Source organism: Bos indicus, chromosome 2 (genome assembly GCF_029378745.1).
Source record: "Bos indicus isolate NIAB-ARS_2022 breed Sahiwal x Tharparkar chromosome 2, NIAB-ARS_B.indTharparkar_mat_pri_1.0, whole genome shotgun sequence".
NCBI classification, from domain to species: domain Eukaryota; kingdom Metazoa; phylum Chordata; class Mammalia; order Artiodactyla; family Bovidae; genus Bos; species Bos indicus.
The window spans coordinates 9,007,960-9,032,299 of record NC_091761.1 but is presented as its reverse complement, the minus strand read 5'-3'; the positions used below and the strand labels follow the sequence as shown (position 1 = coordinate 9,032,299).

The window sequence follows — 24,340 nt, the reverse complement described above, 5'->3', positions numbered from 1 at the left end:
AACTGGAAATAGAACTTGCTTATGACCCAGCAATCCCACTGCTGGGCATACACACTGAGGAAACCAGAAGGGAAAGAGACACGTGTACCCCAATGTTCATCGCAGCACTGTTTATAATAGCCAGGACATGGAAGCAACCTAGATGCCCATCAGCAGATGAATGGATAAGAAAGCAGTGCTACATATACACAATGGAGTATTACTCAGCCATTAAAAAGAATACATTTGAATCAGTTCTAATGAGGTGGATGAAACTGGAGCCTATTATACAGAGTGAAGTAAGCCAGAAAGAAAAACACCAATACAGTATACTAACACATATATATGGAATTTAGAAAGATGCTAACAATAACCCTGTGTATGAGACAGCAAAAGAGACACTGATGTATAGAACAGTCTTATGGACTCTGTGGGAGAGGGAGAGGGTGGGAAGATTTGGGAGAATGACATTGAAACATGTAAAATATCATGTATGAAACGAGTTGCCAGTCCAGGTTCGATGCACGATACTGGATGCTTGTGGCTAGTGCACTGGGATGACCCAGAGGGATGGTATGGGGAGGGAGGAGGGAGGAGGGTTCAGGATGGGGAACACATGTATACTTGTGGCGGATTCATTTTGATATTTTGCAAAACTAATACAATTTGTAAAGTTTAAAAATAAAATAAAATTTAGAAAATAAATAAATAAATAAAACTAAAAAAAAAAAAAAGTCATCCAGCAGTTAAAGAAATTAAATGTAGTTCTGTGCATCTGAATTCATGCATACCCTGAATTCTATCCACATACATTACCTCAGGGGAATAGAAACCTTGCACGATGTGTGATTTTTAGCCCATGTAAAATACGCTTACTTTTTAATCTGATAAATATAATACATTGTAAAACAACATAGGAGACAGGATGTGAATCAAATGTGGTCCAAAAGCCATAGAATAGATTGTTCTCCCTCGGGGTGCCTTGTGACCTAACGCCTGGGATGGTTAAAGCAGCGCTGATTTGAGAGTTTACTGGAAATTACAGCAGTACTACATATTTTCCTGCTTAATCGTACAAGACCTTCATATTCATTATAGTTTACAGTTACTTTTCACAAGCTTTGCACATCTTTACCTGTCACTTTATGTCTTAACTGACACCTCTGGATTCTTTAGAACCTTTTAGAAAGGGTGAGGTTTTTGTCTTGTCACTGCTAGCTCATTTGAGGAAATGGATACTCAAAGATCACATAAACAGGTAAAGGTTACGGAGCACAGTTCAGAGTCGTGACTTCCACTTGTTCCACATTTTGGGTCTGTGTTCTGACCTTACTGGGCATGGCTGTAGAGAGTCAGCAGCCAATGAGACCTGCTCTGGCCACCATTTGAGATCAGTTGAATGAAAAGAACAACAAAGGATCCTTTCTATTTCAGCCCCTGATGACTGAGTGCTCAAAGAGGAAATAATCAGAGTATGAAAGGACGCATCTACTTTCATCATGAGATAGAAAAGACAATAGACTGCCAGGAAAAAAAAAGTGTTCCTAATTTGTAGGTGGAACATTTTACAAAAGAATTTTTGCCAATTCCTTATTTTGGAAGCCAAGAATTGGATATGACTGAGTGACAAACACACTCAACGTATTTTAAAACCATGTCTTTGCCTTTCAGCTCTCTTATTTGAGATTCTTCTCCCAAACCCTGATTATCAAATGATGGTAACAAGTCTTCTGAGGGGCTTTCTTCTAAAATATTTTTTTCTGTATTGTCTCTTTTTGTTATGAACAGTTTGATACTGTTTTTAGTATCAAATACTGATGCTGATTTCTAGTCTAATTTTATATTTTGGAAACAGTATGACATTGACATAGGTTTACAAAGGCTCAATTTTATTGATAAACTGAGGATCACATTTGCTTTACTGATACAAATATATTCCTTTTTTGTCTGTGTGTGTGTTTTAATTTAAATTTATTTATTTTAATTGTGGCAGAATCAAATATATTTCTTAATAGACAAGGGAAGAGAAACCATTATTTGTTGAGTTCCTACTATGTACCAAATTCTTATAATATAGAGGAAGGAGTCTAATATAGCAAATAAAGTAACAGATGGAGGAGGAAATGGCAACCCACTCCAGTGTTCTTGCCTGGAGAATGCCATAGACAGAAGATTCTGGCGGGTTATAGTCCATGGGGTCACAAAGAGCCAGACACGACTGGCTGACTAACACAATAACGCTGTCTGATTGGGCAGGAAGAGTAGGGGAAAAGGAAGTCTCTGCAGTTGTTACCCTGTTCAGAGAGCCAGAGGTAGCGAGGAGGCATGAAACAAAGAGCCTACCATGCAGAAATGGCCTGTGAGCATCTTAGTGGGGTGTAAGTGTCTGCACAGGATTGGCAGTAGCAGCAATTCAATAAAGTATTTTGGCCATGCAGTGTACTAAGTCTCCGTTAGCTTTAGTCAGGGATATAGAAACGTCTGCAGACAGCTGCAGAAGGAAAGTTTAAGAAAGACAAAGGGCAGGGCAAATCTGTCCACATGGAACAGAAGTGAGTGGATTTCTACAGCAGAAAGAGAGGGAAATCAGTCTTTTTTGTTCTTTCTATTTATCATGCATAATATCTACATTTGGAGGCTGAACAAAAGCAGAGGGAGGAAAACTTTCAGTTTCTCTTCAGGAGAGAATGGGAAGATCCTTAGAATAAAAAAGACTTCTGCTTAAGAACACTTGCTTCCAGAGAAAGAACAATGAACCACCCCTCTCCCCCAAACTCTGATGTTTAAGTCAATGTTTGGAAGACAGTAGATATGTTTTATTATATTAATGCCAGGAAATAAAGAACTTTCAATGATCTTTAGAACAGCCATGAATATGGGTTTAAAAATTTATCAGCAGAAGAAACCTGACTTCTATTGGAACCCTACTGCAATTCCATTTAGCAAGTCAAAGATTGTTACCTTCAGAAGTGGCCCATGCTTCACAGAACCTGTAAGGTATAATATTTGATCAATAGAGTTATTAGAATAACATGATTAAAACTAGCTGTTTTCATGGTTATTGCTGAGAACTATTCTTATGACTGGTTGAAAATAATGGGAAAATGTAGGGTTTAAGGTGCATAATAAAAGCATGAACAACATCTATGTGTAAAAAACAAAAGGAAAAAAAAAAACAAGAAAAGTTCAACCGTTTAATAGCTACTTTTAAAATGAGGTCAGGGAAGGTTTAGAGTAGAAGTGAATAAGGGAACATATAATTCATTATCCAAACTAAGAAGTGTTTATTCTAGGAAAATTACCAAGACTCTTCCCTAGTATCTGTGGAGCCTGAGGCAAGGGTACAAATTAAAGCCCATATATTTGACATAACCCAAGTTTATAAAGGAAGCCACACACTCTTAGGTAACTTTTGGTATCTTTACACATAAATACTCAAAACACCCAAGAAGATACATTTCAAATTTCAATTTCTCAGGATTCTTAGGACTCTTGGAGTTTTGTTCAGGAACATGCTGGTACAGCATGAAGTGGGCCCCAGCCCCCAGAAGACCCTTTTTGGGCCATCCCAGTTCCTTCACATGTGGGTTTAGGCGTTCATTTCAGCCTGCCCATTTGACTGCTTTCAACTTCTTAGTGTAAATACCCTTCCTGTGGCCACACCTTGAGACTAGCGATGGGCACAGAAGAGGCCAGATCCATCATCTGAAAGGAGAATCCAGCCAAGTGACTTGTGCAGTCCCTGAGTGTGAGCAGAAGCCATGCGGGCAGGAAGCTCTGCGGTCCCAGCGTTCTCAGGATGATTAGAATAGGAGGTTTAAGCTTTAGGTGGACATGTTTCCCTGTCTCAGATAACTCCTCAACTCATGAAATGTAAAGTCAGAGTCTCTAAACTGCCAGGAGAAGAACACAGCTCCTTTCTCATGGATCTGAGGCCAGTACTGCAAATGCTAAGCTGGAGTTGATGCCAGGAATAAACAACAAACCTAGACTCGAGTAAACAAATGTATATAGTTACCTTGAATTTATTGGAGTGTAAACTGCAGCCTCAGAAACTGTCCTGGGTGTGCAGACTTGGAGAGGTTTTGTTTTGTTTTGTTTTATAGCAAGAGCTCTTTGTATATCCTTAGAGATGAACATTCCTACACAGATTTTTTTATGACTAAGTAACAGTGAAAATAAGACTGATACAGCTGGGTAAGCTTCCCGGACACAGAAGCCAAAGGAGAAAAATGACTGGTCGCATTTATTACATGAATACAAAGAAATAAAAGTGTAAATCAACCAAAATTAACCTTAAAGGAAAGAGAATTTTGAGGCTTGTGAGGAAACTGGTTGTCTCATGAAGAAGATCAAGAAGATAGCTATCAGAAACTGACTGGAAATAGACTTAAACAAAGACAATTTTTGCAAAACTCATTTCAGAAAAGGGGACACTATCTGATTTGTAGGAGGAATGCAATATTAGTCTTGTTGTTATGTTTTGTCTGCCTTATTATGAGGTAATGTGTTATAGACAGAGAACTTGTAATGAAATAATGGAGTGTTATGCACTGAATGTTTGTGTCCCTCGCAAATTCATATGTTGAAACACTAACCCCCAATGAGGCTACATTTGGAGATGGAGCTTCTAAGGAGGTGAAAAATAGAAAAAAATGAAAGTGTTAGTCCTCAGTGGTATCCTACTCTTGGGAATCCCATGGACTGTAGCCCACCAGGCTCTTCTTTCCAAGGAGTTCTCCAGGCAAGAAGTGGGTAGCCATCCCTTCCCTAGGGAAACTTTCCAACCCAGGGATCAAACACAGATCTCCTGCATTGCAGGCAGATTCTTTACTGAATTAAGTTTAAATGAGATCATAAAGGTGGGGCCCTGAAGATTAGGATTAGTGTCCCTATAAGAAGAGACACCAGGTAGCTCAGTCTCTCCACATATCCAAAGAAGAGGTCATGTGAGCACACAGCCAGATGGCAGCTGCCTACAATTTAAGAGAAGAGGCCTCAGGATGAAAGTTTAATCTTGGCACTTTGCTGGAATCTTGAAACTGGGCTTTCCATCCTCCAAAATTGGGAGAAATAAATTTATGTTGAATAAACCACCCAACCTATGGCATTTTCGTTATGAAAAGTGACATGGGATAAACTAAGACATGGGATAAACAATAAGAGACTGGGGATTAAGTATATAAATGTGTTTTCAGAAAATTTTGGAAACTGATAGATGGAATATAATATATAGACTTAGGTAAGATAAAGAAAAAAAAGGTCAGAGGAAAGTTAAAAGTGTAACAGAAATTGAAATGGTAAAACTATGTAAGAAACACCTTAAAACCAAATTGTCTGATGAAAGTATTTGGCTCTCAGAAAGCCAAAGAAATGCCTGCTAGCTGGGGTCTGAGAGAAGAAAATATAAGTAGAATTTAGAAGCAACATAATATCCATTCAACATTGCTGAAAATGTAAGCTAAGGATATATGTGGAAGGTTAAGTACTCCTAGGTCATCCACAGGTGTAGTTTGGTGTCCATGATTCTATGAAATCACTGAAATTATATGCTAATAGCTAGGACTTGAGGTTAGTTATTAGCTGTAACTTTAACTAGCATCACACCTTTTGCACCATGCAAAAATTAACGAGGAGGATGGCTTTTTTCTATAGACTTTTACACTTAACAGGTGATAGTTTCAATGTGTTTGCTGTTTTAAGGCCAAGAGAGCAACCATTACCAACTATGCCTATTTCTTTTACTGGTGGCACATTTCCAAAGAAGAGAAAATGAGAAAGGACAGGAATGAATGGTTCTCTGGGTGATAATGTCATTAAACACCCCATTCTTTTTTTCATTTATATATATGTTCAGTTCAGTCACTTGGTCATGTCCGACTCTTTGTGACCTCATGGACTGAAGCACTCCAGACTTCCTGGTCCATCACCAACTCCCAGAGCCTACTCAAACTCATGTCCACTGAGTCAGTGATGCCATCCAAACATCTCATCCTCTGTCAGCCCCTTCTCCTCCCACTTTAATCTTCCCCATCATCAGGGTCATTTCTAATGAGTCAGTCCTTCACATCAGGTGGCCAAAGTATTGGAGTTTCAGCTTCAGCATCAGTCCTTCCAATGAATATTCAGGACTGATTTTGTTTAGGATAGACTGGTTGGATTTCCCTGCAGTCCAAGGGACTCTCAAGAGTATTCTCCACCATCACCATTCAAAATCATCAATTCTTCAGTGCTCAGTTTTCTTTAGAATCCAGCTCTCACATCCATACATGACTACTGAAAAAACCATAGCTTTGACTAGACGGACTTTTGTTGGTAAAGTAGTGTCTCTGCTTTTTAATATGCTGTCTAGGTTGGTCATAGCTTTTCTTCCAAGGAGCAAGTGTCTTTTAATTTCATGGCTGCAGTCAGCATCTGCAGTGATTTTGGAGCCCCCCCAAAATAAACTGTCACTGTTTCCATTGTTTCCCCATCTATTTGCCATGAGGTGATGGGACCAGATGCCATGATCTTCGTTTTCTCAATGTTGAGTGTTAAGCCAACTTTTTCACTCTCCTCTTTCACTTTCATCAAGAGACTCTTTAGTTCCTCTTTGCTTTCTGCCATAAGGGTGGTGACGTTTGCATATCTGAGGTCATTGATAATTCTCCCAGTAATCTTGACTCCAGCTTGTGCTTCATCCAGCCCAGTGTTTCTCATGATGTACTCTGCATATAAGTTTAATAAGCAGGGTTACAATATACAGCCTTGATGTACTCCTTTCCTGATTTGAAACCAGTCTGTTTTCCATGTCCTGGTCTAACTGTTGCTTCCTGACCTGCATACAGATTTCTCAAGAGGCAGGTCAGGTGGTCTGGTATTCCCATCTCTTTAAGAGTTTTCTACAGTTGTGATCCACACAGTCAAAATCTTTGGCATAGTCAATAAAGCAGAAGTAGATGTTTTTCTGGAACTCTCTTGCTTTTTCGATGATCCAACAGATGTTGGCAATTTGATCTCTGGTTCTTCTGCCTTTTCTAAATCCAGCTTGAACATCTGGAAGTTCACGGCTCATGTACTGTTGAAGACTAGCTTGGAGAATTTTGAGCATTACTTTGCTAGCATGTGAGATGAGTGCAATTGTGTGGTAGTTTGAAACTTGTTTGGCCTTGCCTTTCTTTGGGATTGGAATGAAAACTGAACTTTTCCAGTCCTGTGGCTACTGTTGAGTCTTCCAGATTTGCTGGCATATTGAGGGCAGCACTTTCACAGCATCATCTTTAAGATTTGAAATAGCTCAACTGGAATTCCATCACCTCCAAATATATTTAATTGGAATACCCCATCCCACCCCTCTAGGTAGTCACAGCATACCAGAATGAGCTCCCTGTGCTATACCAAAACTTCCCACTAGCTATCTACTTTGCACATAATAGTGCATGTTTCACTGCTACTCTCTCAATTTGTCCCACCCTCTTCCCTCCCCTGCTATGTCCACAAGATATTTTCTGTCTGCATCTCCATTTCTGCCCTGCAAATATGTTCATCAGTGCCATTTTTTCTAGATTCCGTATTTATGTGTTAATATATTTATTTTTCTCTTTCTGATTTACTTCACTCTATATAACAGGCTCTAGGATCACCTGCCCTAATGGAACTGGTTTGAATTTGCTCCTTTTAAAGACTGAGTAATGCTCCATTGTATATATGTACCACAACTTCTTTATCCATTCATCTGTCAATGGACATCTAGATATCTTCCATGACAAGGCTACTGTACATAATGCTGCAATGAGCATTGCACTCCCCATTCTGATTACTATTTCTGCTTTAAAGAGTGCTCTGCATACACATTTCTCCTTCTCCTAGTCTCTGTCCTTATCATCATGTACTGTTACCCTGTTTTAATTATTGGATTATATATCTGTTGGGGCTTATCTCCTAACCCCTGCTATTTAGAAATGTCATGACTATTTACTTTTACTCTAAAGTCATCCTTCTGTACCTGAGGTTAATGTATCTGCAGAATGGAAACCAACCTTGAATGGAAAAAGACTTCTAGAAAGTCCTGAAAAGCAAAACTTGAATTTGCCACCTGCTGCTGCTGCTGCTAAGTCGCCTCAGTATTGTCCGACCCTGTGCGACCCCATAGACGGCAGCCCACCAGGCTCCCCCGTCCCCAGGATTCTCCAGGCAAGAACACTGGAGTGGGTTGCCATTTCCTTCTCCAATGAATGAAAGTGAAAAGTGAAAGTGAAGTCGCTCAGTCGTGTCCAACTTGACTCTTTGTGACCCCATGGACTGCAGCCCACCAGGCTCCTCCGTCCATGGGATTTGCCAGGCAAGAGTACTGGACCTGGCAACTATTTACATAGCATTTACATTGTATTTACTATTTATGTAGTATTTACATTGTATTTGATATTAACGTAATCTAGACATGATTTAACATATATATAGTGTGTGTAGGTCATATATAAATATTATGTTGTTTTATATAAGGGACTTGAGTGTCTGTAGGTTTTGATATCAACAGGGAGGAGGAGTGCCCTGGAACTGATCCTCCAATAATACTAACGGTTGACTGTATATGAAATTTAGAATCAGGACATCTTGTTTCAAAGTAAGTATCTACTATTTTTATTTGGGTCATAAATACTTTATAATTTATTTAGGGGCCAAATGACATCTTTAAGATGTTTCTCTTATTCAAGAATGTGGTGTCTTTCCATGAACTGTTACTCTCTGTTGTGATCATTAGTAATATTCAAAATGTATTTCACTTATTTCTTGTTTTATTTGTCCTTATATATTTTGTTTCTCTTGATGCCATAACAAATGACATTTGCTCCTTTTTTTCCCCACTGAATCTTCTATCTGGCTGTTATATGTATTTACAAAAAATATTGATTGTGCACATTTATTTTGTATGTGTCTACATTTCTGAATTCTCTTATTGCTTAGATTAGCATTCCAGGTATGTCCATATCTATCATTAGAAAATTTTGATAGTATTCTGCACCCTTCTGTATTTTTTAACCTATAATTTATTTAGTTTTATCTTGTTTTGCATTGTCAAGTTACATTGGCTGGTTCATCTAGCTGGATAGTAAATAATGGTGGTGCCATGCAAACATTTACATCCTGATCCCGACTCTGGGGACAAAGCTTCCAATATTTTTCTATTGACATGATAATCATTTGGAGGCTGAGGCATCTTTTGTCATGTAAATGAAGTGTCTGTATATAAATTCCTTATTTATTTACAATTTTAAAATTAAGTATGTAATTGAATGTTGCCAAATGCTTCTGCACTATCTTGAAGATAATTATTAGATTTTTTTCTCCTTAATGCTATTAATATGGTGTATTAAGGTAATAGATTTCTAAATATTGTTTCATTCTTGTGAATGTGTGTGTGCTCTGTTGTCTTTGACTCTGTCTCATGGAGCTTGCCAGGTTCCTCTGTCAATGGAATTTTCTAGGAAAGAATACTGGAATGGGTTGCATTCCCCGACTCCAGATTCATCCTTGTAGACAAAGATATTCTTCCATGTAGAAAAATAATTTTTAACAAATATTTCTGGGACAAAACGCTGAAAAGTGAAAGTGTTAGTCACTTAGTCACGTCTGACTCTTTGCAACCCATGGATTGCAGTCCACTGGGTTCCTCTGTCCATGGAATTCTCCAGACAAGAATACTGGACTGGGTAGCCATTCCCTTCTCCAGGGGATCTTCCCGACTGAGGGATTGAACCTGGGTCTCCTGTATTGAAGGCAGATTCTTTACTATCTGAGCTGGGGAAGCCTGGCATAAATGGATAGCTATGTGCAAAAGAATGGATTTGGCCTCTTATCTCACACTGTGCTAAGTTTTGTCAAGAGAACACAATGGACATGGCAAACACCCTTTTCTAACAATACAAGAAATGACTCTACACATGGACATCATTAAATGGTCAATACTGAAAACAGATTGATTATATTCTTTGAAACTGAAGACAGAGAAGCTCTATACAGTCAGCCAAAACAACTCCTGGAGCTGACTGTGCCTCAGATCATCAGTCCTATTTGAAGTTCAGGCTTAAATTGAAGACAGTAGATAAAAACCACTAGGACTAAATCAAATCCCTTATGATTATACAGTGCTGTGCTTAGCTGCTCAATCATGTCTGACACTTTGCAACTCCATGGACTGTAGCCTGCCAGGCTCCTCTGTCCATGGGAATTCTCCAGGCAAGAATATTGGGGTGGGTTACCATGCTCTCCTCCAGGGGATCTTCCCAACCCAGGGATGGAACCCAGGTCTCCCTCATTGCAGGTGGATTCCTTACCATGTGAGCCACTTGGGAAGCACAAGAATACTGGAATGGGTAGCCTGTCCCTTCTCTAGTGGAGCTACCCTACCCAAGAATTGAACCAGGTCTCATGCATTGCAGGCAGATTCTTTATCAGCTGAGCTTCCAGGGAAGCCCATGATTATACAGTGGAAATGACGAATAGCTTCAAGGGATTAGATCTGGTAGAAATTGCCCAAAGAACTATGAAAAGTGGTTGGTAATATTATACTAAACATTAAAGCTAAAGACAAAGGAGAAAAGGAAAGATACACCCAACTGAATGCCGAGTTCCAAAGAATAGCAAGCAGAGATAAAGTGTTCCCCAGTCATCAATGTAAAGAAATAGAGGAAAACAATAGAATGGGAAAGACTAGAGATTACTTCAAGAAAATTAGAGATACCAAGAGAACATTTCATGCAAAGATGGGCACAATAAAGGACAGAAATGGTATGGACCTAACAGAAGCAGAAAATATTAAGAAGAGGTGGCAGGAATACACAGAAGAATTATACAAAAAAAGTTCTTCATGACCCAGATAACCATGATGGTGTGATCATTCACCTAAAGCCAGACATCCTGGAGTCTGAAGTCAAGTGGGCCTTAGGAAGCATCACTACGAACAAAGCTCATGGAGATGATGGAATTCCAGCTGAACTATTTCAAATCCTAAAACATGATGCTGTTAAAGTGCTGCCCTCAATATGACAGCAAATTTGGAAAACTCAACTGTGGCCACAGGACTGGAAAAGGTCAATTTTCATCCCAATCCCAAGGAAGGGCAATTGTAAACAATGTTCCAGCTATTATACAACTGTGCTCATTTCATATGCTAGTAAAGTTATGCTCAAAATCCTTCATGCTAGGCTTCAGCAGTATATGAACCAAGAACTTCCATATGTACAAGCTAGGTTCAGAAAAAGCAGAGGAACCAGAAATCAAATTGCCAACATCCACTGGACCATAGAAAAAGAAAGGGAATTCCAGAAAAACATCTACTTCCACTTCATAGACTATGCAAAATTCTTTGTGGATCACAACAAACTGTGGAAAATTGCTAAAGAAATGGAAACACTAGACTACTTTACTTGTCTCTTGAGAAACCTTAATGCAGGTCAAGAAATAATGGTTCAAACTTTACATGGAACAACTGACTGGGTTCAAAATTGGGAAAGAATTGGGAAAGCCTATATATTGTCACCCTACTTATTTAACTTATAGGCAGAGTTGCTGCTGCTGCTGCTAAGTCACTTCAGTAGTGTCTGACTCTGTGCGACCCCATAGACGGCAGCCCACCAGGCTCCCCAATCCCTGGGATTCTCCAGGCAAGAACACTGGAGTGGGTTGCCATTTCCTTCTCCAATGCATGAAAGTGAAAAGTGAAAGTGAAGTCGCTCAGTTGTGTTTGACTCTTCGCGACCCCATGGACCACAGCCTACCAGGCTCCTCCGTCCATGGGATTTTCCAGGCAAGAGTACTGGAGTGGGGTGTCATTGCTTTCTCTGATAAGCAGAGTACATCATGCGAAATGCCAGACTGGATGAACCACAGGCTGGAATCAAAATTGCCCGGAGAAATATCAACAACCACAAATATGCAGATGATACCACTCTGATGTCAGAAAGTGAAGAGGAACTAAAGAGCCTCTTGATAAGAGTGAAAGAGGAGAATGGAAAAACTGGCTTGAAATTCAACATTTAGAAAACTAAGATCATGGCATCCAGTACCATCACTTCATGGCACATGGAGAAAAGTGAAGCAGTGGCAGATTTTTTTTCTTGGGCTCCAAAATCACTGTCGATGTTGACTGCGGCCATGAAATTAAAAGATGTTTGCTCCTTGGAAGGAAATCTTTCATAAACTTAAACATTGTATTAAAAATCAGAGACATCACTTTGCCAACAAAGGTCCATCTAGTCAAAGCTATGGTTTTTCCATTAGTCATGTATGTGGGAGTTGGACCATAAAGAAGGGTGAATACCAAAGAATTAATGCTTTTGAATTGCGATGTTGAAGACTCTTGAGAGTCCACTGGACTGCAAGGAGATCAAACCAGTAAATCCTAAAGGAAATCAATCTTGAATATTCACTGAAGGACTGATATCTGAAGCCCCAATACTTTGGCCATCTGATGGAAAGAGCAGACTCCTTGGAAAAGACCCTGATGCTGGGAAAGATTGCGGTCAGGAGGGGAAGAGGCTGACAGAGGATGAGACTGTTGGATACCATCATGGATTCAGTGAACATGAATTTGAGCAAAATCTGGGAGATAGCAGAGGACAGAGGAGCCTGGCATGGTGCAGTCCATGGGGTCACATAGAGTCAGACATGACTTAGCGACTGAACAACAACTCACATGGTATACAAAAATTAACTTAAAATGGACCAAAGACCTAAATATAAGATCAAAAACTATAAATCCCTTTGAAGAAACGAAGTAGATCTTTATGATCTTCAATTTGGCAAAGGAGTTTTAGATAAGAAAATGAAAGCCCAAGAACCAAAAGAAGCAATAGATAACTGAGATTATAGATTATAGACTTCTGTGTTATGAAGAGCACCACTAAAAAAGTGAAAATATGACCCACAGAATGAGAGAAAAGCTTTGCAATTGTATATCTGATAGGGACCTGTATCTGGAATACATGAAGAACTCTTTTAATTCAATAATAAAAAGAAAAAATTCCAATTTAAAATGGACAAGGTGTTTGAATGCTTCTCCCCCCAAAATATACAAATGGGCAAGAAAAATATGAAATGGTGTTCAACATCATTAGCCATCAAATAAATGCAAATTAAAACCACAGGATACCATTTCACACTCTCTAGGAGAAATATCAATAACCTCAGATATGCAGATGACACCACCCTTATGGCAGAAAGTGAAGAGGAACTAAAAAGCCTTTTGATGACAGTGAAAGTGGAGAGTGAAAAAGTTTACTTAAAGCTCAACATTCAGAAAAGGAAGATCATGGCATCTGGTCCCACTACTTCAAGGGAAATAGATGGGGAAACAGTGGAAACAGTGTCAGACTTTATTTTGGGGGGCTCCAAAATCACTGCAGATGTTGACTGCAGCCATGAAATTAAAAGACGCTTACTCCTTGGAAGGAAAGTTATGACCAACCTAGATAGCATATTCAAAAGCAGAGACATTACTTTGCCAACAAAGGTCCATCTAGTCAAGGCTATGGTTTTTCCAGTGGTCATGTATGGATGTGAGAGTTGGATTGTGAAGAAAGCTGAGTGCCAAAGAATTGATGCTTTTGAACTGTGGTGTTGGAGAAGACTCTTGAGAGTCCCTTGGACTGCAAGGAGATCCAACCAGTCCATTCTGAAGGAGATCAGCCCTGAGTGTTCTTTGGAAGGAATGATGCTAAAGCTGAAACTCCAGTACTTTGGCCACCTCATGTGAAGAGTTGACTCATTGGAAAAGACTCTGATGCTGGGAGGGATTAGGGGCAAGAGGAGAAGGGGACGACAGAGGATGAGATGGCTGGATGGCATCACCGACTCAATGGACGTGAGTCTGAGTGAACTCCAGGAGTTGGTGATGCACAGGGAGGCCTGGCGTGCTGCAATTCATGGGGTTGCAGAGTCGGACACAAGTGAGTGACTGAACTGAACTGAACTGAGGAAGAATAAAGTAGAAAAGACTGCTGCTGCTAAGTCGCTTCAGTCGTGTTTGACTCTGTGCGACTCCATAGACGGCAGCCAACCAGGCTTCCCCGTCCCTGGGATTCTCCAGGCAAGAACACTGGAGTGGGTTGCCATTTCCTTCTCCAATGCATGAAAGTGAAAAGTGAAAGTGAAGTCGCTCAGTCGTGTCTGACTCTTCGCGACCCCATGGACTGCAGCCCACCAGGCTCCTGCGCCCATGGGATTTTCCAGGCAAGAGTACTGGAGTGGGGTGCCATTGCCTTCTCCGAGAAAAGACAGATAATAACAAGTATTGGGAAGTACGTGGAGAAAGAGGAACCCTCAAATATTGCCAATGGGAATATGAAATTATCCAGTTGATTTGAAAAGCAGACTGATAGACCTCAGACTGCTTAATATATGACCCAACATTTTTACTTCTGGAAATATAACCAAGTAAAATTTACATAAGTATTTGTAATAGCATTATTCATAATAGCCAAAAAATCAGAAAAACACAAATGTCCATCAACAGACAGATGAATAAACAAAATTTGGTAAATCCATACAATTTAATAATTCAGGCAAAGAAAGGAATGTAATGATGAGACAATTTAAAACATGATGAACCTTGAAACAATTACAGATGAAAGCAGTCAGTCACAAAACAGCATATTCCATATAATTCCACTCATGGGAAAGTCCAGAATAGGGAAGTCTACTGAGAAAGAAAGTAGGTTTGTGTTCTTAGGGCTCAGGTGACAGCAGGGACGGGATGCTAGAGGTGATGGCGAAGGACAGGTGGTGAACTCCTGAGGTCATGAGAATGTACTAAAACTGACTGTGGCCACAACACTAATACAATACACGAAGGACACCTGGAAATGAGTGAGCTGTACACTTAAATAGTTTAGAGAAAGAACTTTAGAGAAATAGTTCTTTAGAGAAAGGAGACAAATCTCTGCATTTTCTTATCCCTGGGCATCTTTTCCTTTCTTTCAGTCTTAGAAGGAATTTGCATACATTGCAGTTTATTTAGAATTTTCTAGCTTACAAAACAAATTGATGATTTGTAATAGAATGTATAATGTATAATGTATAGAATGATTTATAGCATTATGAAAGACTTCAAAGAGGGTGATTGAGATATACTCATCAATTGTAAGTGTTTCAGTGGTTGCTATAAAGAATTAAAAATCATTATAATTTAAATTATTCAGCACTGCAGTAAGCATGAGTGAAAATCAACTTTAGCTCATACCTTTAATATTTTCATACAATCAAAATATAGAGATATACATTAAGTAGGCATAACATGAGTTAATTGAAAAGAATATCTTGGGTATGTTTTAGAAATAAAAGAAATGATAGTTTTTATTAGCATATTAAAACCAAGTGAAAATTAAAATAAGTTCACATTGTAAAAAAGTTATCAAGCAATAAATACAGCACTACAGCTACCACTACTATGTACATTGAATTACATAGGAACAAACACTAAATGCCAGAATGTATATTCTATGAATAAACACAGTAAATAAATTTAGAATTTAAAAAAATGACAGACCAGAATTTTTAAAAAATTAAAATGACTTTCGCAAGTACTTGCAGAAAAGTAGCAGATTTACATTTTAAAAGTTAGAAATTCCCCAGTAAGCTTTTAGATACCAAAGCAGTTTGTTTTTAAAAATTATATGTTTTACTTTTCCTTCATGAGTAAAATACAAAGGAGATCTGAATTATTAGTACTTCAGCTTTAGAGAAGTCTAATATTTAAAAATATTACTTCCAAAAATATATGGGTACAAAACTAACACTCATTAATCATGGACTGTCTACGCCTAAAGGTGGTACAATAGATAAATCCTGGCCAAAAAGGAAATCTGATCTAAACTGAATATGATAAAAGCACAGTAAAAATACTTGAAAGTTACAATGTATTTTTAATATGACTCTTGCGGATAATTTGACATTTTCTATTGTCATTTATGGTTGAGACTTGATAGTTTGTCTGGTAGAATGCTGAAACATATAAACAGTGCCAGCAAAGGACTTGAATCTGTGTCTTTGAATAATAGCTAAAAGTAAGTTTATTTAAAGGAATTATATAATTTAGCATTAGAAAGACCAGAACAGCCTGCATATCTTTTTATGACAACTTATTTTGAAATCCATAAATCTGAGACTAACAACACAGCTTTTACCTGTGTATAGGTAAATCATAAATCTATTGATCAGTCCTTTTAATAAGTGAATTCTTATTAATTTAGATGATTTTCCTGGACAACTTCAGAGGCCTTCTGAACTTACCATTTATTTACAGCTTAAGAAAAAACCTGTGATGACTAAGTCATTAGTCTACTCTATTTTAAGCAGATTGACACACCACACACAAAAAAGAAAAATAATGAATTCTCCTGCCAAAATTGACTTATGAATTTCAAAAATTTCAGTGGAAAATGACATTAGGGAAAATGAATCCCATTTAAATATCACTTTAATTCATTAGGGAAGATTTTTTCCATCTTAATTTCATTATTCCATAAATGTTCCAATACTGTATTGTATTATCATATATACTATCTCTATTAAAATATTAAAACATTGTATATGATATGTATTTGTCTAGTTTTAAAAAATAGCCTGGAGTATTTCCAAAACTATATATCATCTTATAGTAAGTCAGAAAAGTAATATTTTTAATGGGATAAAAACCAAAAGAGTAACAAACAGGCATTTGTTACAGAAGTCATTTAAATTTTCTGGATTAGAATGAAAATTCATCGTCAAAATAAAAGGAAAAATATGTCAAACATACCTATTATTAAGATTTGAATCACCAAAGCAAAAATATTCAATAAAACAATGGCCTTGAGGGATATTTAAATAAATATTTTATATCTTATCATAGATATTTCTCAAACCTAGTTCTCAAACTTCTGATGCTGACATCTGGTTGTCTTTAAAATATTTAACAAATATAGAATTCCAGATTCTATTTTATTATAAAATTAGCCCAGAGACAGTATCAGATATTAGCATGCACACTTTGTTACATTAAGCATTTGTTTTTAAAAATTATGTAGATTGTATATATTTGAGGCTATAAAATAGAATGAAAGAGTATTTACAAGCTCATTTTTCACAATTTTTTACAAACTTTTGAGGAAATAATAAACCCTTCATTGATTTCCTTCATGTAAAATAATTGCTAATTTGTCCATATAGTAGAAATGGAAGGGGCAAGGTTTCTATTTACAGGTACATGGACATGAATTCCTTCCCATATGTGTACGAATATACGAAAGTAGTTGACAACATGTTTTGTAGTATCAACCAAGATGTCTCCCTAATAATACCAAAGCAGGATTGCATGTCATATATATTATTCATCAAGTCTTAAAAATGCATATGACAAAGGGTATAACTGTGATGAATCAGCAAATAAGTAGCCAACAGCAATTCTGCTCAATATTTTTCCTGGGGGAGAAAACAGTAAGCAAAGAGGAATAATTAATTATCAGGTTCACTTTAAAAAATAAAAACAAAAGAGCTAGAACATTTTCTGGGTAAAAAATCAACTGCAGCAATGAACTTGGGGAAAAGATTTTCAAATCAAATGAAAGGTCATTTTCCCTCCAAATCTATAAGCCTTCACTAGGCCTCTTTAGGCAATAGGAGTGGAACTGTGCCCGCCGTGTCTGTGAACTTTTATAACTATTTGTGGATTTATGCAGTAGTGTCCTGGAGGTGGCTCAAACCAACCTACAGGAATAGAATGTGCTCATCTTTACCCAGTTCCACATGCAGTGATGTTAAGTTGATATCTGGAAATCAGTCATGGTGGGAGTATTTACAACCTAAAAACTGGAAAAAATCATAGATCGAGACAATTTTCCCCCATGGAGCTAGTGCGAAACATTTATCAACACCCTACTGAATTCATGAGCGTTTTCTTTGTCACCTTCAAATAATTCATCTAATACTGAAGTCTTGTGGTTGTAAAGTCATGGATCCAAATTCTTGAGTTAGGAGTGGCAAAAAATAGTTCAGCAGTACACCCTCTATTATCAATCGTATAACTTTTCCGGTTTTATGACCACGTTTTCAGTATCGTGGATGCTTTTTCCATTTAAGTGTTCACTTAGACAGTCATGACTGTAACCTGTACCATCGCTGATTGTTGAAACCGTGTAAGACGCACTACGGAGAGTATCCGAGTGGGAAAAGTTGTTTCCAAATTGGATTTTATATTGATTCCAGTTTCTTCTCAGAATTGCTTGAACCTATAAAACAGAAAGAAACAGAAAGGGCAAGAGCAGTTAATTAAATCAAATGAAGATAATATGTCTAATAGTACAACAAAATTAATTATATACAAAAGCTTTTCTTTAAAAAAATCACTGATATTAATGGGTAAATAATATTGCTTTCTTTTCTTAATTAAAATATGAAATTGAGTAAACCATCTTTATATTAGGAAATGATTGTAATTACTTTGTTCTTTAGTACAGACTACAGAAAAATTCATATTTTACTTTCTATGCTTTCTCTTTGAAGCTAAAATGCACATGAATGTCTAGCTGTTAAGTAATTAATCCCCATTCTCACAAGCTGGCATGAGCAACATTTAGTTCTGTATCAACATTTTATTAACAGAATGAGATAATTGGAGATGAGAAAAGAGATAAAAGAAAAAGAAGTTAGGGATACAGGAAATATAATAAATCATCATCAACAACATCAGTAGCACTCACTTTATTAAGTGATTACCATATGACAGATATGTAGCTTAATAGCTACATTCTATTAGCTTAATAGCTACATTCTGGGGAAAAAAATAAAAGAAGAACAGAGTTTTTAGTCCTCATGTAGCTTTTCACCCAGCGGGAAGAACATGTTGAACGGAAAATTACAAATGGGATGAGCATTTAAAAAAAAAATAGGAATTTGCATGTGAAAAAAAAAATATTAGGAATGTCATCACTCTACTTTTTTTGTATTTAGATCCCTCTCTTCTAAATTTGAAGTTTAATTACTCTTCCTTCTGTTTGGTGCTAGGGACCAGAGCTAGGTAGGCCGTATACAGTTACTTTGGCCATGTGTGCTAAGTCGCTTCAGTTGTGTCTGACTCTTTTGTGACTGTACGGACCATAGCCCTCCAGGCTCCTCTGTCCATGGAATTCTCCAGGCAAAAATACTGAAGTGGGTTGCCATGCCTCCTCCAGGGGATCTTCCCAGACACAGGGATGGAACTTGCGTCTCTTATGTCTCCTGCATTGGCAGGCGTGTTTTTTTTTTTACTACTAGCGCCACCTGGGAAGCCCATATAATGACTTTGGTGTTAATTTAACATAAGACACAGATGATTTTCTTTATATTGAGTCAGTAAGCATAAACGAGAATATTCAAGCACACCTCCAACTCCAACATCTGTACATTTCCATGTCTGATGAGGGCCCTCCCAATGACCAGAGTCCCTAGTGTATGCTAATGGTGCACATTTTTTTGATTGAGTGGACTTGAGATGAAAGCAATCTGAGGACTTGTCAAGCCACATTATTTAACTAGTGACAAATGCAAATAAGAATATTTTGGCTGAGAAATAAAAATAAAATGTGAGAATAAAAACGTAAATAGAGATGTTAAGACAAAGACAAGCTGTTTGACCTAATGTGGAAAGCAAGAAGGAAATTAAGCCTGAGCAAGTGATTTTTTTTCTTTTTTTTAAATATAAATTTATTTATTTTAATTGGAGGCTAATTACTTTACAATATCGTATTGGTTTTGCCAAATGATTTTAAGAAGTATATGACATAGTTGGAACCACACAAAATGAATTTGACAGCATGCCTTGTGTTAAGAGAAAGGGAAAAACTAGAGGCAAAGAGACAAAAAAAGAAGGGTTATAGTATTTCTTAAGATGAGAAATGAATCATACACAAGCAGGTATTATATCTAGAGATGAAGAAAGGGGGACAGATATTGGAGATGTTGTGGGGAGCTAAAGGATTTGGTGACAACTTGGCTCAAAAATTTTATATTATTATAATTTTCTAATGCCAAAATTTTCAGACATGGCAAAATATCAAGGCCTGTGTCTCTATTGCTTACGTGGATAAAGTGCAGTTAGAGAGTTATGCATTAGTTTAAATATTCCCTGAGCACTCTTTCTAAATATAAAGGTCAATTTGAGATTTGATTCCAATATGAGTAATGAACCCCTTTATATATATATTTTTATAAATGAGTGATTTAACAGACCTAATAAGGAATCTTTAATGTACTATCTACTGAGGTTGGAGCATGGTGCTAAAAATTTTATATTCCTAGTTTACATTTATCCCTCTGAGATTTGTGTTAGGAGCTTGCTTTTATATCCTTTGAATAGAAATACACACTGGGACTCCTTGGGGTTCAGAGTATTTCCCATGATGTTACAGCCAGGAGCAAAGTGGCATCTTTGGGTTTAAACGCACTATTATGTCAGTGCCTTTATTCTACACTGCCTTCCATCACTAAATATTTTACTAATGATTATGATTTGTACTTAAAAAAATGTCCATTATAAAAATAAAATTCGCTCCTGCAGATGCAAAGGTATATCTTTCTTAGTTCATACATGTTTTATGTCATACTGTAGTTTTCTTACCTATATTTAATTGTAAAATCCTATATAGGCAGAAATTGGATTGTCTAATTCAGTTTATATAATAATAAATTTATAGTTACACAATAAATACTATTTGAATTTTATTATCAAAACAATGTATCTATTCTTCCTAATTGCATTTTCTGTCTCTACTTCTTACTTTAGAAAAAGTCACCCTTGTCCTCTACACAGCAGAAGAATCATGAAGAGACCACTTAAATACGTTTGATACTTCTATATGCCATTATAAATAAATATATATGTATAATAAAATCTATATTTAAAATTAAGAAATAAAATATGAAATTATGTGCTAAGTAAAGTATCACATAAATATTTTATAGTTTTTCATGACATGTACATGATTTCTGACATTGATTAGTTGCATAGAAATGATTCCTATAAAGTTATGTTAACTGGTTCCATGTATTGCCAGTCTGAAGCTTTGTGATAAGTTTCACAGTTACAAGTGTGTAAGTCTTATCATTTGCTGTCTGAATTTCTAAACTTTGCTGAATTTTGCCAAGCTCCTCCAATAGGTTAACACTGTCAAGTAGATTAAAAACATATAAAGAGCTAAAGCAATATAGCCCAAACCACTGAGCTATATAGTTCTATTCACATGCATAAGAAATGTGGTACCAATTTCTAAAATGCCTGAAACTTTCCAATTAGGAAAGCCTTGGATAAAAATCCTGAAATATCTCAGATCACATTGCCATGTTATGAATTAGAGACCTCGATTATGTTTCCTAATCTGCTGCCACTCTTCTGTACATAACTGGGTTTAAATTTTTAGAAATCTTTTTTATTCGACATAAAAATGTTTCCAAAGACCACAGTGTGGACAAGGCCAACAGAGAAAGAGGGAAAATTAAAATGAGGCAATTTTATTTCCCATTAGAGTGTATGTTCAATGAAGATAAGGATAGTCTAACACTGCCTAGGACCAATTCCAGAATTAGTAGGATTAGTTCAAAAGGTAAGTTGAAAGACTAGATGAATAACAGTCATTGACAGAATATTTTAAAGTGAGTCTGAATTTGCCCTAACCTCAACTCTAATTTGCCCTGAACTTTTGGGAAGAAGAATTGCATATATTCAAAGAGCCTCTACGCTTCTTTTTTCTGACACAGATGGAATTTAAAATACTTATTCCTAGGGGATTTATAATTCTGTCTCTTTTTTAAAGGAAAAAAATGGATTACAAACACAAAATGATAAAAGGAATAAAATCAGTCACCATACCTCTCCATTAAAGAAGCAGAAAATTGTAGATACCAAGAGACCCTGTAAAAGAAAAATAGAATTATCTGATTCCAAATAGAAAAGGTACATTTTTTAGTAATCAATTTGCTGTATAGGTAGTCAAAAATGAAGCCAACGCTACATGTAAATTTACATCCGAACATCACAAGGTGCCTTCCTGATGCAAGAACACCATACCTGATAGTGCATGAGGATGTTTATGATGTAATCATATATCTCTTCTGCAATCTTTCCTTCAGGTCGCCATGGAATCAGCACAAATTCAATGCCAAGCAACGGCACCAGGATAAGCGTAGCTCTCACAGCTTTCATGTACAGATTGGATTCTGCTTGGTGAGTAACTTTTAACTTGGTGATAAGAACACGTACAATATTTAATAGGAAAAAAAGATTCACCTAAAAGAAAATAAAATGGCATATGGAAATTATTTCATATTAAGAATCTTTACTGAAGAATCACTGATTTTATAAATCTTAGAATATTTTCAGTACACAAGAATATGTTCTACTGAAAAGAATACTTGCTTAAATATTAATTTTTATTTCTGCTGTTGAATTTTTCTTTTATTTTTTTCTCCAGCTTTACTGACACATAATTGACACTATTTAAGTTTAGGTTGCATAGCATAATGATTTAATCTCACATATATTGTGAAATGATAACCACAATACATTAAGCTAATGTTAACCATCTCATACAGATACCAAAAAAGTATATATGCATGTATATATATACACATTTCCTTATGCTGAGAACTTTTACAATTTATTCTCAGCAATTTACATATATATCATACAGTGGTGATAACAATAATCATCATGCTGTACATTACATTCCTTGTTCTCCTTTATCTTATACCTGGGAGTTTGTGCCTGTTGACCATCTTCATCCAATTCCTCCATCCCTAACCCCTAAGGGCAACTGCAAATATGATCTCTTTTTTTCTATGAGCTTGTCTATTTGTTTAGATTCCACATGTAAGTGAGACCATACAGTATCTGTCTTTCTCTGTCTAACTTATTTCACTTGGTGTAATGCCCTCAAGTTTCATTCATGTTGTCTCCAGTGTCAGGATTTTCTCATTTTTTGTGGCTAAATACTAATGTGTGTGTTTGTGTGTGTGTGTGTGTGTGTGTGTGTGTATCCTTCTTAGGTTGTTTCCACGTCTTAGCTATTGTGGATAATGCTGTGATGAGCATGGGGTGCAGATATTAATATATTTATTAATATGTTTTTGTTACCTTTAGATATTGGAATTGTGATTTATTAATTTAAAAAGTACATCAATTTTAATGGACTTATATCTTAAAAAACAAAATTATGGTGGTGTTATTGTGGACCACATTCAATTGAGTAACATCGGATTGTTTTGTTTAGTTTATTTTCTTATGCAACATTTTAAAATCCTGCTATGATTAAGAAAACCAAAACTTTGAATATTTTAATCCCAAAGAAAGGAAACAATTGTTTGTAACAAAGGCTAATTATTTTAAGTCTCTACTCTGTATTAGTGTCCAAACGAGGTACTTTCCAAATACGTGTGTGTGCGCTAAGTTGCTTTAGTCTTGTCTAACTCTTTGTGACCCCATGGACTCTAGCCTGCCAGGCTCCTTGGTTCATGGAATTTTCCAGGGAAGAATAATGGAATGGTTGCCATGTCTTCCTCCAGAAGATCTTCCTGACCCAGGGATCAAACTGTGTCTCACGTCTCCTCCATTTGTAGGTGGGTTCTTTACCCCTAGGGCTACCTGGGAAGCCCATCCAAATATGTATTATATCACAATAGCCATTTTCATATTTTTTGTTTTTCCTTCCTGTGTTATTTGTGTGTAACAAAAATCATCCCAACTCCCCATCATAGTACTATAATCTTCTTCATCCTTACGAAGAGGCTGAATCACATACTTAAACTAGTTGATATTCAACCTAGATCATCCTAGGGTTAAAAATATTTTGGCACCCAGCAGAACCTTTTGTTAATTACTTTCTGTGATTTTTAAAGTCCTATGAATTAACAACTTTCCCGAAGAGAAAATGTTCCCTTTGAAAGGGAGACATAAAACTTCAAAAATATAGTGTTCAGGAAATGAGCAGAGTTCTACAGAAATATATTTCTCTCTCTCTCACTCTTTGGCTGAATTATACTTTCTTTCTTATCTTCACCCATGCCAATATCTGTTATTTTGTCTATTTCCTCTATGCCCATTCCTTATGCCTTCCATAGAACTACAGATGTTAGCCCCAGAAAAGCCGCTTAGGGGTCTTTTTCTAAAATGCTGTTCTCTTTCCTTTTTTCCCACCCTGACTTTTAGCATCTGTGCTTTGTTTAATAATCTAAAATTTTCAAACTGCATACTAATAAGCAATTTATATCTTATATACTTCTATTAATTGGAAAAATAATGATAGTATCTCACCTAATATAGAAAGCAATGGACAAATAACATACATTTGCTGATTTAAGGCATGTATTATGAAAATAA

General features: G+C 36.7%; 1 protein-coding gene across 2 annotated transcripts in view; it reads right to left on the bottom strand.

Moving 5' to 3' along the window:
* Positions 1 to 14,488: 14,488 nt before the first annotated feature.
* The window catches only part of CALCRL (calcitonin receptor like receptor), a 129,460-nt gene continuing 119,608 nt past the window's right edge, over positions 14,489 to 24,340 (bottom strand). For both annotated transcript variants that reach the window (XM_019969624.2, XM_019969629.2), the window contains 3 exons: positions 22,034 to 22,252; positions 21,836 to 21,877; positions 14,489 to 18,221 (listed from right to left, as the gene is read on the bottom strand). In XM_019969624.2, coding sequence (XP_019825183.2) covers positions 18,006 to 18,221; positions 21,836 to 21,877; positions 22,034 to 22,252 — 477 coding nt within the window. In that variant the 3' untranslated portion in view covers positions 14,489 to 18,005. The remainder of the gene's footprint in view (positions 18,222 to 21,835; positions 21,878 to 22,033; positions 22,253 to 24,340) is intronic.